General features: G+C 47.0%; 1 protein-coding gene across 1 annotated transcript in view; it reads right to left on the bottom strand.

Moving 5' to 3' along the window:
• LOC102683670 (oxysterol-binding protein-related protein 3) overlaps nucleotides 1-14,883 on the bottom strand; it is a 58,812-nt gene that overhangs the window by 34,349 nt on the left and 9,580 nt on the right. The window contains exon 2 of the mRNA XM_069194711.1: nucleotides 1,197-1,423. Within this exon, the coding sequence (XP_069050812.1) occupies nucleotides 1,197-1,292 (96 nt within the window). The 5' untranslated portion in view covers nucleotides 1,293-1,423. The remainder of the gene's footprint in view (nucleotides 1-1,196; nucleotides 1,424-14,883) is intronic.

Raw genomic sequence — 14,883 nt, 5'->3', positions numbered from 1 at the left:
AATTGCTAGGTCTGGATTGTTAAACCTCTGCCTCTTGAACAAACTGGACACTGGAGAACAACCAAACGTACAGACCCCTGATATCTCAGCTGACACCTGGGAGTCGTGACATCCTGCTCGTGTTGTAATAAACATGCTAATAGAGTCACACGACAGCTTCCTAGAAACAGAGCATCTCCAAATACTGCTGATCAGAGTGAAAGCCCTGAAAGCAATCAAGGAAGGGACTTGTCAACACGTTCAGATCAGCACCGCCAGTGGAAAGACTGGGACTGTTCACAAGACACAAACCTTCCAGAAATTAAACTGCTATACAAAATTCTTGTTGCTTTAGGCACTAAATAAGGGATGATAAAGCTTTTGCTTTTTTTTCACTGCAATAGAACCAAGACTGCTCTCTGATACTAATGGGTGATAATCTTGATAAGGCAGTCTTCATACAAGCCTGGCTTTCAATGATAAAGCTGATGCCTTCCTAAATTCCACACCCTCCATTGAAACCTTCGCCGCTAATGACCATTTCACATGTAAAATTGTGCTCTGGAGTACAGGGACCCTACAAGACTCCCCAGAAGATAAACTCTCGCTCCCCAGACCTTGAACTGACTGCCTGTGCTTAGAGATAGCAGTAGCTAGAGGACAGACGTGTCTATTCCTGTTCGAAGACAAAGCCAGAACCACCAGGACATTTCGAGTGTTTAACTCTAAACACATGTTTAGAGTCTGGCCCGGCAGCCCTGGTTCTGGGGGGCCTGTGTGGGTCTCTGCAGCTTTTCATTTCAACTAAAAAAGTCAATCAGCTCATCACTGACTTACTGGGTCCAATTGAACGGCTTCAGCCAGCTCTTCAGGTGCTGGCGTTTGAAGAGACCTAGAAACCCCGCAGACTCACCAGTTCATCAGAACCAGGGTTGCTGCCCTCTGTTTCAGAAGCTTATTAACAGGTGTAACAGTCCGACAATCCAACACCCAATCTGACTCATGATGGGAAGGAATTCCCAGTCTTTCTGAGAGGCCTGGGTGAGCTCTAGAAAGTCCATGTTTGCAGGAACTCGTGAAGTGGCACAGACTCCCAGCTATAGTGTTTAACAACCGCGTAGCAGGATGACAACGGCTTCTAGGATCACTGTCACCTTTTCAGTAAATCAGTGCCCGCTGCCATCAGGGGGATGAATCAAACGGGACTCCTACTGTACCTGGCGACTGTCGTGCTTGGAGGAGCAGCTGCTGTTGCTCCGTGAGGGGGAAGACATCTTCTGAGACATGGTGCTGCTCTTCTCCTCACAGCTCATAGCTGCTGGGAGAAGGAAGTCGAGGGCGTCCCCTTGCCAGGTGTCAGCGGGATGAGCTCATCAGCGCCGCGCTCCTCATGGCGCGAGCCCTCAGCCGCGGTGGGGAGGCATCGCTCCGCCGCTTTCAACTCCTGTGATCAAGAAGAAGGCAAAAAAATGAGATTCATTTCAAAGTCCGTGCCAGAGGTGCGGCGCGCGAGCCTATTTTTAGCTCAGCAGCACGCAGGGCCTCCTTGTCTGAGGCATGAAGACTGTGCTGCAGATGGTGCTGCCAGCCTTTCATGCGGGAAAGGAGCTGCTTTCACAGTTGTTCTCCTGTCCCAGATAACCTGGGCATCGGAGCCAGTTCAAAGCAGCTTTGCAGCAGAGAGCGTGTTGATGCTTCATGCACTGAGCAGAATCAGGCTCACAGGTTGAAAAGCTCCTGATATGATCTTTGGTGTTGCAGTGATAATGTACAGTACAGTAGCATTCCAGCATTTCCTAACTACAAATCTGACCACACAAAAAAAGGAGCAGTGAGTTCTTACTGCATGACACCAGCCAGTTCTTGTTTTCCAGCAAAGGCAGAAGTGTTTGATTTTGTTGAAATCAATATATGCACCGAGGGCTGCAAATACATACTGTAGTTATCATTTATCAGCTAATGTAAATAATAATTAAGTAATTCTGCACCAGCAGCCCCACCTGGGAGACACACAGGGACCATTCTGCACCAGCAGCCCCACTTCACAAAGACCAGAGGGAGGAGAGAGAAACTGCTTCATCAACTGAATTAAGGGCAAATGTTTGAAGTCCAGATTAAAAACGATCCCAGAGTGGGAAGTAGAATGGAGACCAAGTTTAATACCCAGTCTCATTCAAAATGTGTGCTTTAATGACCAAGCAGACAGGAGCTCAGTTTAATGTCTCTTCCAAAGGACGCCACCTCCTACAGCAATACCACACTATCTAACAATGAATAAAACATCCTTCACCTTTTATGAATAGAAGAAAATAGTTCATTCACTTAAAATCAAGGGATTACATTTAGTATTTGATAAGTTTTGATTATCAAAGAATTACAATGATTAAAGCAGGACCTGCTAATTAAGGAAATGGCATTTCAACGCACTAAACAGCAGTCTTCTTGCTATCAGTCTTTGACTGTTTCTTCCTGACAGAATTCAGAGTGTGAATGATGTGCTACAGAGCACTTACAGTTAGTGATGCAGTACAGAGAACAGAAACAGAGAATTCAACATATACTGTGCTGTAGCTTCAGAGTGCTGTTACAATGCGATAAAGATGCTAGGGTAACTGTAGTTTATTCAGCCCCAGAAATCAGTTTTAATTCAGGATTTGTCCAGGTATCTGAGAGTTTTCTTTGCTGAGAAACAATGAAGATGTTAGGAGGAATTGACTTGTGGCATTCAAAACACAAAGACCATGAGATCAGCTCACACATACTGACCGTGGGGTGTGAAAGAAACATTTAGAACTAAGAACAGGAGACACTTTGTCATACAATATTTTGCAAGTAACAGAAAAAACCACCAGAGCCTCCAAAATAGTGACTCAAGACATTTCCCATCTGACCAAACTACTGGAAACCACATGATGAAGGCAAACTGAATGGCCACTTTGTGACCCTTGTGCTTCTTACAGTGTGCTCTCAATCCTCCAAGATAAACGGCACTGCACTTATTTTTACTGAATACATGCTTGCCAGCAAAATCTCTCCATTCAAACTAAAAAGATAATAGAAATCTGCCTCTTTAAAGAGAGCTTGTCTTAATTACTTTTCATTAAAATGGGTTTTATCAATAATTGCACTTATAATTTTTTATTATATCTTACAGAACAGCTTGACAGATAATTTGTTTCCTTCACTGAAAGAGTAAATCCACACTACTAATTCTAATTGGCTATATTAATCACCGGTCCTGGCCCAACAGTTATTGAAGTACTGTACTTGATTAGATTTTGTACTCTAAGCCTAGTGAAGTTCTGCAGAGAACAATGGCTGATTGTTTGTCATGTATGCAAAGCAATTCATGCTCTGAACTTGTTTTACAGCCAGTTGTCATCTTGCTGGGTTAAGTTTACACCCTGAATGGCTGTTCTGTATCCGTTTTGTATCTCCACATTTTAGCTAAAGCCAGGTGAATCACACATACAGTGGGGCATGTAAAAAGGGACAAGCACTGTGATTTTACAAGGTTATTGATATTTCCAGGTTACTCTGTACGCCAGGACACACTGCAGCCCATGATATTAACTAAACAAATCCCCTCAGTGTTATTCTCAGCAGTAGTTACTGAATAACCTTGAGCTTGAAGACTTATTTGCCATGAGGTTTTGAATCGCTCACTTCTGTCTGCCTTGCGTGATTTTGCTGACCTCTTTAAATAACAGGATCAATGACATGACAGGGGCGTTCTAAAATGCCACCTCATAATACTCATTTCATCGTTGTTTTCAGTTGCGTGTCCGGGGCCAGTGGAGTTCGGAGGAGCTGTGTGCAGTGGGAATCGGGAAGATCCCTGAGAAAGGCTGGCATAAAATTCTCTTCTGGCAGCCTGAGCCAGCTGACCTTTTCCTTATTCACACAAACACAATTCTGCGATGATCTGCTGCCGAAAATATACCTGTTTATGATGCCATTTAATCCTGCTTGATCGGTACTTTGCAGAACAAAAGGAAATCTTTTAGCTTAACGTCTGTGTGCTTGATGTTAATACTGAGGAACAGAAGATGATGAGTACATTTGATTTAGGTTTAACTAGGTAAAGCAGCCCTTCATATGAGCTGCTCCTGTACTGTTGACCTTCTAGTTTTGGAAGACACTGATGAATGTGAATGAAAGATTTCTAAATAGCCAGCTTGACTCCCACCCAAGCTACACTATGCTGTGGTTACAGTTACACCACACTCCAGTACTCTCAGCAGCCCTTCTGACCGACTGCTCATGAAATCAATTCAATCAGTTCAAGTGACGGTTCAGGAATAGTCTCCCAGAGACCCGGAGGGCATCTCTCGCCGAACCCAGGAGCGAGAGGCACAGACCTGCGATTGCTCAAGGACAGGAAACCTCTTGCTGTACAGCCGAGAGGCAGAAACGAGAAGAAAGAAATTACAGAAAAGCAAACATAAACAGATCAAAACCAGCTCTCCTGCTTTCATGAATATGTATGAAACTTAAAAGGAGATACAAAAAATTAAAATCAAACATCTGCGCTTGTTTACTATGCTTCCCTGAGAAAAAAGCTGCTCCTGCTCAGAGTGTTATTTCAATCTTAAAGAGTCTAGATGAGAAGCAATTGTATAAACAACAGTATGAATTGTCAAGTACTCAAGTGATAGAATCCTATTTCCTCGTGATCTCTTATCAAAAATGTCCAAAATCTCCCTGGGAAAACAAATTGCGAAGCCGAATGAACAGCCTTATATCCCCCATTTCAATAAAAAGCTACAGGAAACCATCTGGCCAGTCCAACTTGTCTGTGATTTATTCACTTATCTTCCTCTCGCGAGCCACCGCCATTCAGAACCAGCACCGGGGAGAGCCTGTGCTCCTCCTCTCTCGGACCCACGCTCACACGGGCCTCTTCTCGCTCGGGGGCCTCGAACCAGGGCTTCTGATCGATGCTCTGCTGCTGGACTCCTGACAAGCCCCTGTTCTTGGCGTGTGCTCTGTGGACAGGACTGTCCCAGATCCAAGCGCATTTCAAAAAGGGTGCTGCAGACTCTGCTCACTGAGCTTCCTGCTGCCCCACTGCTGTCAGTCAGGCAGCCCTGCTGAGCTGTTTTTTATCTGAGAGCTACTGTATGAGCACAAGTGCCTGTAACTCCTGGACCTCAGATAAGCATGCTACATACTGTACTCACAAGGCCCTGGGTGCCCCTTGGCTGCAAGGGTTATTTCTTCATGTTAGCTGTACAAAAGCACTTGTGGCTACACCCAGAAACCACCGTCACAGCACCATCCCTAAGTCCTTTCAAAAGGGGGCTTGATCCAGCACTTCCAGAGCACTCGTTAAGGTTCTGTTTGCATACCACAGTCCTCTTCCTGTTTGACTTGAAAGGCTGATTAAATCAGTCTCTCTCGTAGCTTTCCTGTTGATCAAGTCTCCGGTTCACACAGAGCAGCTCTGCAGACAGGGGCTTTGGTCTCCTCAGTGAAGACGACTACAGAAAGGTCAACAACTGGTGTCTGCGTGCCTGCACAAAGGGAACTACCGCACCCCACGACTTATAACTCAGCCTTACAATTAGGATGAACAAATGTATGGTTCATGTCATCCAAAGAGCGTTTTGTAGCCCAACAAATAAAGAATAGACTTGTTTAGGGTGTTTAATGTGTAACGTGGGCACAGGATTCACAGTGTGACTTGCTAACTACAGCACTGCTATTTCTCTCACTCTCAGCAAGGCTGTCCTGTACACAACACTGCCATATATAGTATATATACAAATACAGTATATAGTATAAATATATAGGTAGCCAGGTCCCTTTTCAGGCCATAAAGGCCCATGGGGAATGGGGGGCACGGGCCACCATTTTTCTCAACCCTCCGACACTGGAGGTGATGTGGTCAGCATCACGCTCCGGCCGGCCTGTTACCCACAGAAGGATTAATCCCCGGTACTCATTTGGAAAGCAGGCTGAGGGGACCTGGGAGTCTTCAGGAAGGAATTAGAGCAAGGTACATCGCTTGCCCCTCCCTTATAAATGTGATATAATGTTTAGTGCTGCAAAGGGACGAGTGGCACCCATCTTTAATCATGAGGAATGGAAATCCCAGCATGACTGGTTCCTGCTGAGCAAGGAAAGCACGTTGTGAGGCTTCGGGGGTCCATGGCCCCTCTGAGCACTGATCAGTGTCATGAGCACTGACAGCGTGCTTAAGGACGAGCCCCAGCTGCGCCCTCAAATCTCTGTTCCGGCCTGAGGGAGCTCTGAGCCCGGGCGTGCTGCGGCCTGCGGCACGGCTCTCTCCTGCAGGGCGACTGGCTGTGGAGGCCGCATTGGTACGGAGCTCTTCCTCTCAAAGCATCCCCAAGCTCTTCCTCACTTCACACCCCGCTGGAGGGCAGCCCCACCTGGGAGACACACAGCAGCAGAGCAGGGGGAGGAGAGCAGCACGCTGAAATAAGACAGCGCACTAGGTCATCCACATCGCTCAAATGTTTTTACAGCATTTCTTAGAGTGAACGAAAAAAAAAAAAATTTCTTTCACATGAAATTATTTATGTGTACATACTTTTGTACTTCCGATGGCAAGCCACACAGAGAGAAATGGATGTGTGGATGCATTTCTGGTACAACAGGAATGATTATAAAGGCTCCAGGGACCTACGGCTGATAGAACACAGAACTACAATTCTCTTGTCAATTAAAAATTCACACATTCTTTTTACGCCAAGATAAAAAAAAATCCCTGTGTAAGGCTCCAACATGTCTATCCCTGTGGAACAGCAGCAATAACAGCTTTGGGATTTTTATAATGGGATTGTTAAAAAACGGGATCCACAATGCTGGTATCCTCTGCTCAGTGATGCACCTGCATCCCCTGCTATAGTACACCCCCCCGAACCCCTCCCTGAAGGAGCTCACTCCCAGAGACACGCCCCTCTGTGCTGCTGGGGGGTGCTCTGTCCCAGAGACACGCCCCTCTGTGCTGCTGGGGGGTGCTCTGTCCCAGAGACACGCCCCTCTGTGCTGCTGGGGGGTGCTCTGTCCCAGAGACACGCCCCTCTGTGCTGCTGGGGGGTGCTCTGTCCCAGAGACACGCCCCTCTGTGCTGCTGGGGGGTGCTCTGTCCCAGAGACACGCCCCTCTGTGCTGCTGGGGGGTGCTCTGTCCCAGAGACACGCCCCTCTGTGCTGCAGGGGGTTGCTCTGTCCCAGAGACACGCCCCTCTGTGCTGCAGGGGGTTGCTCTGTCCCAGAGACACGCCCCTCTGTGCTGCTGGGGGGTGCTCTGTCCCAGAGACACGCCCCTCTGTGCTGCTGGGGGGTGCTCTGTCCCAGAGACACGCCCCTCTGTGCTGCTGGGGGGTGCTCTGTCCCAGAGACATGCCCCTCTGTGCTGCTGGGGGGTGCTCTGTCCCAGAGACATGCCCCTCTGTGCTGCTGGGGGGTGCTCTGTCCCAGAGACATGCCCCCCTGTGCTAAGAGGAGGGGCTTTGCCCCATAGACACAGCCCTGGGAGGAGGGGCTCTGTCCCAGAGACATGCGCACCTTGGGAGTTTTTTAATGTGATTTTACTCTTAAACTCCATTCATTCTCCACAGTTTAAGATGACTTTATCTATTTACCCAGCACATGTGAAAACTAGCTTGAGCCAATGACAGTGAACGGTAAGGCTACACAGTACAGAAGTGAAGTTGTTTAATCAGTGGGCGGAAGATGAATCACTGCTGTCACATCTGTCGAGACAGAGCAGTGTTTTTCTGTCCGTTGGCTGACAAGATCATGCCAGGGAGACCCCTAGTCCTCTACAACTGAGCAAAAGGAGGTGGCTCAAAAAATGACTCGTATTCTGGACAATGACATGGCACCTTTGTAACTGCTTGTGGGAAGAAAATGAGTTTGAGAAGGACTTCAGAGCAGAACAACTCCAATGTCAATGGTCCTCTTGGACTAATGACAAGGAAAAAACGCTTTTCAGAAAGCGCACTGTTAAAGTCCCAAGGGAAGTTCTCTCTTAAAACTCTGTCACATCATTTCCTCAGCGTTATCTTCACATCAGCTATTTTCTCAAACCTGTCGAAGCGGAATGCGAGCAGTGCAAGTCACGTCTGCTGCAGGGAGCTAGGCATGCGGTCCCCTTTCTCCAGAGGGCCGGACGTTATGTTTGGTCTGGACGTCAGGTTATGCATAATCAGCGCGCGTTACCATGGGAAGCACATCAACACGGGGGTCAGTCTCACCCACTCTACAGTCTCAGGAGATCCCTGCAGACACACAGACGTGTTCTGGAATTACTCACTTAAGTACTGAGGAAAAAAAGCCCACAGCCCAAGCTCAAAGGCCAAAAAATCAAATGAAAAGTCACCAGAAGACTGAAGCTGCAGTGCTGAACTGGTTGGAAGCTCTTTAACGACAGCACTGGGCACAAATCCATCCTACATACCATCTCCAAGTGATTACTTTCACTTTTGGCCCTGTGCAAAGCTCTCACATTCTTAAGGGTTATTTAGGTATCTTGCCCAGCAACAAGTTAGGAAGTGATTCAGCAGCCTGGAAAGAATGCAACCCCCTGGTTGTGCTCATTAAACTACAGCCTTGCACTTCACAGCGGAGTGCTGCTTTGTGAAATCATCCTACATTCAGTAGCTTCTATAATAAATGAGTGACAGCCGGCTTTAAAATTGTTGCATCGGCAGTGATGGAATCAAGCCCCAAGGACTGGCAAGATGAAAGAGGCAGTCCTAGGAACCACACACCATCATCATCTCTCACGGATGAGAGGATCAAGGAGGTCCTGGCACTGGCTTTCATATCTACCTACGATTTACCACTATGCCACAAGTGTCTCAGCACAATGGAAATTTAAAGTAACCGGCTGACCCATTTCCTGAATGAAACAGGAGCACGATACCAAGATTCAACCACTTGGCTGGATTACTTGTTGTATACTAGCCTTTGTGTAAAGATATGCCTCCTGTTTTCACTATTAAATACATAGTATTTAATTATACACATGGTAGGCAATTGTGAGTTTAAGTTAGTATGTTACTTATATTCTACATCTTAACATTCCCTTTGCCTTTTATAACTGCTTCTCCACATTGTCTGAAAATTGTGAATGACGGTCTAACAAGCCCCTTTAGTCTTTCCCGTATGCAGCCTCTGCAGCTACAGACTTAATGTTCCCCATTTCAAATTTAGGGCTTATGTGTTTGCTACGTGTGTAGTACACAACACTGCAATATGTAGTGTATATATATGCTTGTCGACCATTACAAGTAATCAGAGAAGCAATTGCCCAGTCCTGAATTTCAACTAAAATTATCCACAAATCTGGAGAAAAATCTGTCACTGTATTTATCTGCCAGAGCAGGAAAGTTAAACACTAATTGCAATCACTCTAGAAATACTCTAGGCAAACCATAAATGAGCCTGAGGTGATGCCAGCTTTTGTGCAAACCGGAGATCTCCGGTCTGTCAGTGGCAATATGTTTCTCTGAGACTTGTGCTGCAGGAGCTTCAGACAGGAAAAATGTAGGTTACAGCAGAAGCAGACAAGATTCTTTTAATTTCACAAAGATTGCAATGGGCATTCTACAGCCCCCACTGGCAATTTAATCCTGATCACCTCAAGTGTTTCTGTTAATTAAACAGAGAAGAAAATGTTGTGGCAAAGGGTGTCAGGCGCAGTAAAGGAGCAGTCCGTCTCTTAACTCACACCGCGTACAGATCTGCCCGTTAATGATCTCATTCCAGCCCCTGGTCTGGGGAATACTAGCAAATACCTAAAAGCACGTCAACATGACAGCGAGGCAAGCTCCTGTCTCCTGTCTCCGGGTCTGAGTGCTGCAGCAGCCTGTGAACAAGCCTCCACCCCCCTCCGACTCTCCTTTCCTACAGAAAGTCAGTCAGGGTGGGGGATCATTTAATGCCTTCCTTCCCATTAAGAGGGCAAACTCAGCCCATTAAGAAAGCAATTTAGCCGAAGTGACCATTGAGAGTCACAGAAAAGCTCGGAGGTGATGTCCTTCCAGCAGGTCGGCAGTCTCTCCCGCTGCTCGGTCATCTTATTTCCTGCTTAAGGGCGTAATTAACTTGTATTATCGTCACAGCCTTCCGCGCAGAGGCGGCGCGCGAGCTGTCCTCAGGCTTTCGGCCGCCCTCACATTCCTAGCACGTATTCACAGCGGGTACCGTCCGCGAAGTCGCTGGAGCCCCAGAGGCGAGCGATTAGATTAGCATTTCGTCATCCACTCGCTGCGCCGGGATCTGCGGTTAAGTGCTCCCTCACGCGCTGAGCCCCCCCTTCAATCGGCCAGCTGGGGGGGTCCTGAGGGTCTGCGTCTCGCTGCGCATGGCTCAGCCCGCAAGGCCCTCTGCTTCCCACACCTCTCAGGCCAGGAGGAAGGGTCCCGCGACAGAAAGATGCTCTCGTTTCAGCTGGCGGCAGCCGGCCTTCACTGGGGATCAAACGGCGGCAGGTGTAAGGGTCTCACAGAAGCTCTCACAACGGCAGGGGAATTACTGTGTGATTGCATTAGACTGTCACACTGGGGGCTGTCCTCTTAACTTTTAGATGGGTTTGTAAAAATGATTTCTGTTTATACAGTGCCTTGCGAAAGTATTCGGCCCCCTTGAACTTTTCAACCTTTTGCCACATTTCAGGCTTCAAACATAAAGATATAAATTTTTTATTTTATGTGAAGAATCACCAACAATTGGGACACAATTGTGAAGTGGAACGAAATCTATTGGATTTTTGAAACTTTTTTAACTAATAAAAAAATGAAAAGTGGGGCGTGCAAAATTATTCGGCCCCTTTACTTTCAGTGCAGCAAACTCACTCCAGAAGTTCAGCGAGGATCTCTGAATGATCCAATGTTGTCCTAAATGACTGATGGTGATAAATAGAATCCACCTGTGTGTAATCAAGTCTCTGTATAAATGCACCTGCTCTGTGATAGTCTCAAGGTTCTGTTGAAAGCGCAGAGAGCATCATGAAGACCAAGGAACACACCAGGCAGGTCCGTAATACTGTTGTGGAGAAGTTTAAAGCCGGATTTGGATACAAAAAGATTTCCCAAGCTTCAAACATCCCAAGGAGCACTGTGCAAGCGATCATCTTGAAATGGAAGGAGTATCAGACCACTGCAAATCTACCAAGACCTGGCCGTCCCTCTAAACTTTCAGCTCAGACAAGGAGAAGACTGATCAGAGATGCAGCCAAGAGGCCCATGATCACTCTGGATGAACTGCAGAGAACTACAGCTGAGGTGGGAGAGTCTGTCCATAGGACAACAATCAGTCTTACACTGCACAAATCTGGCCTTTATGGAAGAGTGGCAAGAAGAAAGCCATTTCTCAAAGATATCCATAAAAAGTCTCGTCTAAAGTTTGCCACAAGCCACCTGGGAGACACCCCAAACATGTGGAAGAAGGTGCTCTGGTCAGATGAAACCAAAATCGAACTTTTTGGCCACAATGCAAAACGATATGTTTGGCGTAAAAGCAACACAGCTCATCACCCTCAACACACCATCCCCACTGTCAAACATGGTGGTGGCAGCATCATGGTTTGGGCCTGCTTTTCTTCAGCAGGGACAGGGAAGATGGTTAAAATTGAGGGGAAGATGGATGCAGCCAAATACAGGACCATTCTGGATGAAAACCTGTTGGAGTCTGCAAAAGACCTGAAACTGGGACGGAGATTTATCTTCCAACAAGACAATGATCCCAAACATACAGCAAAATCTACAAAGGAATGGTTCACAAATAAACGTATCCAGGTGTTTGAATGGCCAAGTCAAAGTCCAGACCTGAATCCAATCGAGAATCTGTGGAAAGAGCTGAAAACTGCTGTTCACAAACGCTCTCCATCCAACCTCACTGAGCTCGAGCTGTTTTGCAAGGAAGAATGGGCAAGAATTTTAAGTCTATCGATGTGCAAAACTGATAGAGACATACCCCAAGCGACTTGCAGCAGTAATCGCAGCAAAAGGTGGCTCTACAAAGTATTAACGCAAGGGGGCCGAATAATTTTGCACGCCCCACTTTTCATTTTTTTATTAGTTAAAAAAGTTTCAAAAATCCAATAGATTTCGTTCCACTTCACAATTGTGTCCCACTTGTTGGTGATTCTTCACATAAAATAAAAAATTTATATCTTTATGTTTGAAGCCTGAAATGTGGCAAAAGGTTGAAAAGTTCAAGGGGGCCGAATACTTTCGCAAGGCACTGTATACAGCAATTACAATGTCTGTAAGTGCCAGTCACTTCACATAGTAATAGAAAGTCTTGGGATATTCACGTGCAAATGTGAATATTTTAAGCTGTTGACCAGAAGCCCTGCTGGAACCTGCGGCCTTTGCTGTTATCCTGGGAGCAGATACAGCGTGAATGGCGCCATGAAGATGACACGCCGCAGATGGAAGTCAAGGCGGCCGGCTCGTCCCCCTGCAGCGCTGCAGATCCAGTCATGCACCCATTCGCCTGTCACTCTTGAACCGACAGGAAACCTGCTTCACCTGCAGGCAGCTGACATCCCGAGGTGCAGAAGATTCAAGGATGGCTCCGACACTGCTCAGGGGTCTGGTGTACAGTCACTGTCTGTAAGACCCAAGTCCTCTCGTCCCCTAGTTCCCTGCTTGCTTTGGATCCTAGATCCACCTTCACCCAAGCTTCGTCTCTGGGATTGCCCTTGGTGCTGTGTACTGGTTTATTCCTCTGGACTCTGTTTCCCTGTACTTTTACTAGTCTATCAGCTGCCTGGCTACTTACCTGACTATGTTCATGGACCACACCCTCAGACCACGCCACTGGACCACTGCCACGTGCTCGGCTCTGCGTCTCCCCAGCCTACTCCAGCACCACGCCCCTGCGCGCTCTCGCTCCGCTACAGCACCACGCCCCTGCGCGCTCTCGCTCCGCTACAGCACCACGCCCCTGCGCGCTCTCGCTCCGCTACAGCACCACGCCCCTGCGCGCTCTCGCTCCGCTACGGCACCGCGCCCCTGCGCGCTCTCGCTCCGCTACGGCACCGCGCCCCTGCGCGCTCTCGCTCCGCTAAGGCACCGCGCCCCTGCGTGCTGTCTTGCCCTGTTCTCTCTGCTGTCTTGCCCAACATGTGGGTTCAGCGAACTAAAACAAACCACTGCTCGCGCTAACGTGGCAGTGGTACTGTACCTGACACCAAGGTTGCTTGAAGGCTCAGCTATTGCAATCTGAGTAGCTGCAGGTAGAGTTTCAGGGTAAATTGAGGAGTTTTTCCACTTTTCATTTTTCATGTGACCCAATGTGACTTTTCATGTGACTTTTCTTAGCTGTGACCCAATGCAACGACGACCCAAGCAATCTGTGGGATGAAGTCAAAGGCTTCATTAAAGATAATTCTGCTGTATTTACTTCTCAAGTGTATAAATCTCATTTTGATAAAATTACAGAATTCTTAACAGCTCACTTTATCCGAGTCTGAGTTTAATTTAATTTGCTACTTAGACTTCACGCTCAATTTTCCATGAAGTCTCTCTAATCCCTTCGCTGACATGGTCTTTTAAGACTGTGAGCACCTATATCCCTCTCGGAGTAAAGGAGGATCAGAACAGGACAAAAGATAAACCCCCTAAGCATCCCTCCAGAAGGCTGTCTGACTGTTTGGCCCAGTTAGTCCTCTTCAGCTTGAAATTACACTTACAGCCACAGAGAAAAGTGCATTTCTGAGGGATGATAATATCACTGCCATATCCCTCATCTTCAAAGTACACAGAACACTGTGTGCAAGTTATGGTCCGAGCTCGTACTGTATGTTAAGATGCTCTGATGCTGGCTAGGGGCCTACATGACCAAGCAGACACACCTAGATCAGACGGGCTTTATAAAAGGATGTGATAATTTCACCCAATCCTGGGCACACCACAGGAACACCCACGTTTACCTCACGAGTCACGCCTCACCCTTGAACACAAGAAAGGTAACAAATGAGGCATTGTTTCAGACCTTGGTGTACTTCTCTCAGAAGGAGAACAAATAAAAAAACACATAGAAACACTTGGACTTGGTAGAATTCCATAAGAATGCACAAAGAAAAGAACTTGTCTGAGGGTGATGCATATGACAGAAACACTGAACTGCGCATTCACTCAGGATCTGCTGCACTACTGCTGTCCTGAAACCGGCACAGTAAAATGGACATTATATGAAAATGCAGTATACGAAACAAACCCATTTTGCTCATTTGACAAACAATACATCCAGAAACCCAAACCTACTATAGTCTTCAAACACTCAGGAAGCAGTTGGCTCCCTGCCCTCCACACAGGACATGCAGAATGATTACTGCCCCTTCCTGTAAACTGTTTAAATGTAGTAGATGGCAAAACTGGAAATCAATGCAAATGAAATTCCGATATTAAACCAAAAGGCAGATAAGATGCATTTTAGGCTCAGGCTTTAAATTTCTTTTCATACAGCAGATTTTATCTCTATGCTTTTTTTTTTGTAGAGCTGAAAAATGATTGGGAATGTAACTGAATTATTTTGCTTCTTCAGGCTGCTATCGCAGATTTCAAAGCTCAGGGGAGACCATGCTGCCACAGAATTGCCACGCCTGCAGACGGACAGCAGCTCTCGCTGCCTCGCTGCGCCAGCCTGGAGCAGTCCTGCTGCCCCTGGAACTGGTGTGTGAAGAGATCTGACTGCAGAGGAGCTGGACGAAACGCTGAAATTGCTGCTCTGTCATTTGAAAGAGCACTGTTGTTCAGGCAGGGGCTCCAGCAGGGCACATGCTGGCCGGTGATGATGATACTGCAGGATGAGGAAAACCCGTTTCTCTTTCATCCTCACTACAGTGCTGGAAGGACTGAAGCCTCTTTCACTTTGAATGAATTTCATCTCACTCTTCCCACCCCAAAGCCCCAGA

This window comes from Lepisosteus oculatus, chromosome 10, assembly GCF_040954835.1.
Source record: "Lepisosteus oculatus isolate fLepOcu1 chromosome 10, fLepOcu1.hap2, whole genome shotgun sequence".
Lineage (NCBI taxonomy): Eukaryota > Metazoa > Chordata > Actinopteri > Semionotiformes > Lepisosteidae > Lepisosteus > Lepisosteus oculatus.
The sequence above is the reverse complement of the archived record's forward strand: the minus strand, read 5'-3'. Positions and strand labels throughout refer to the sequence as shown.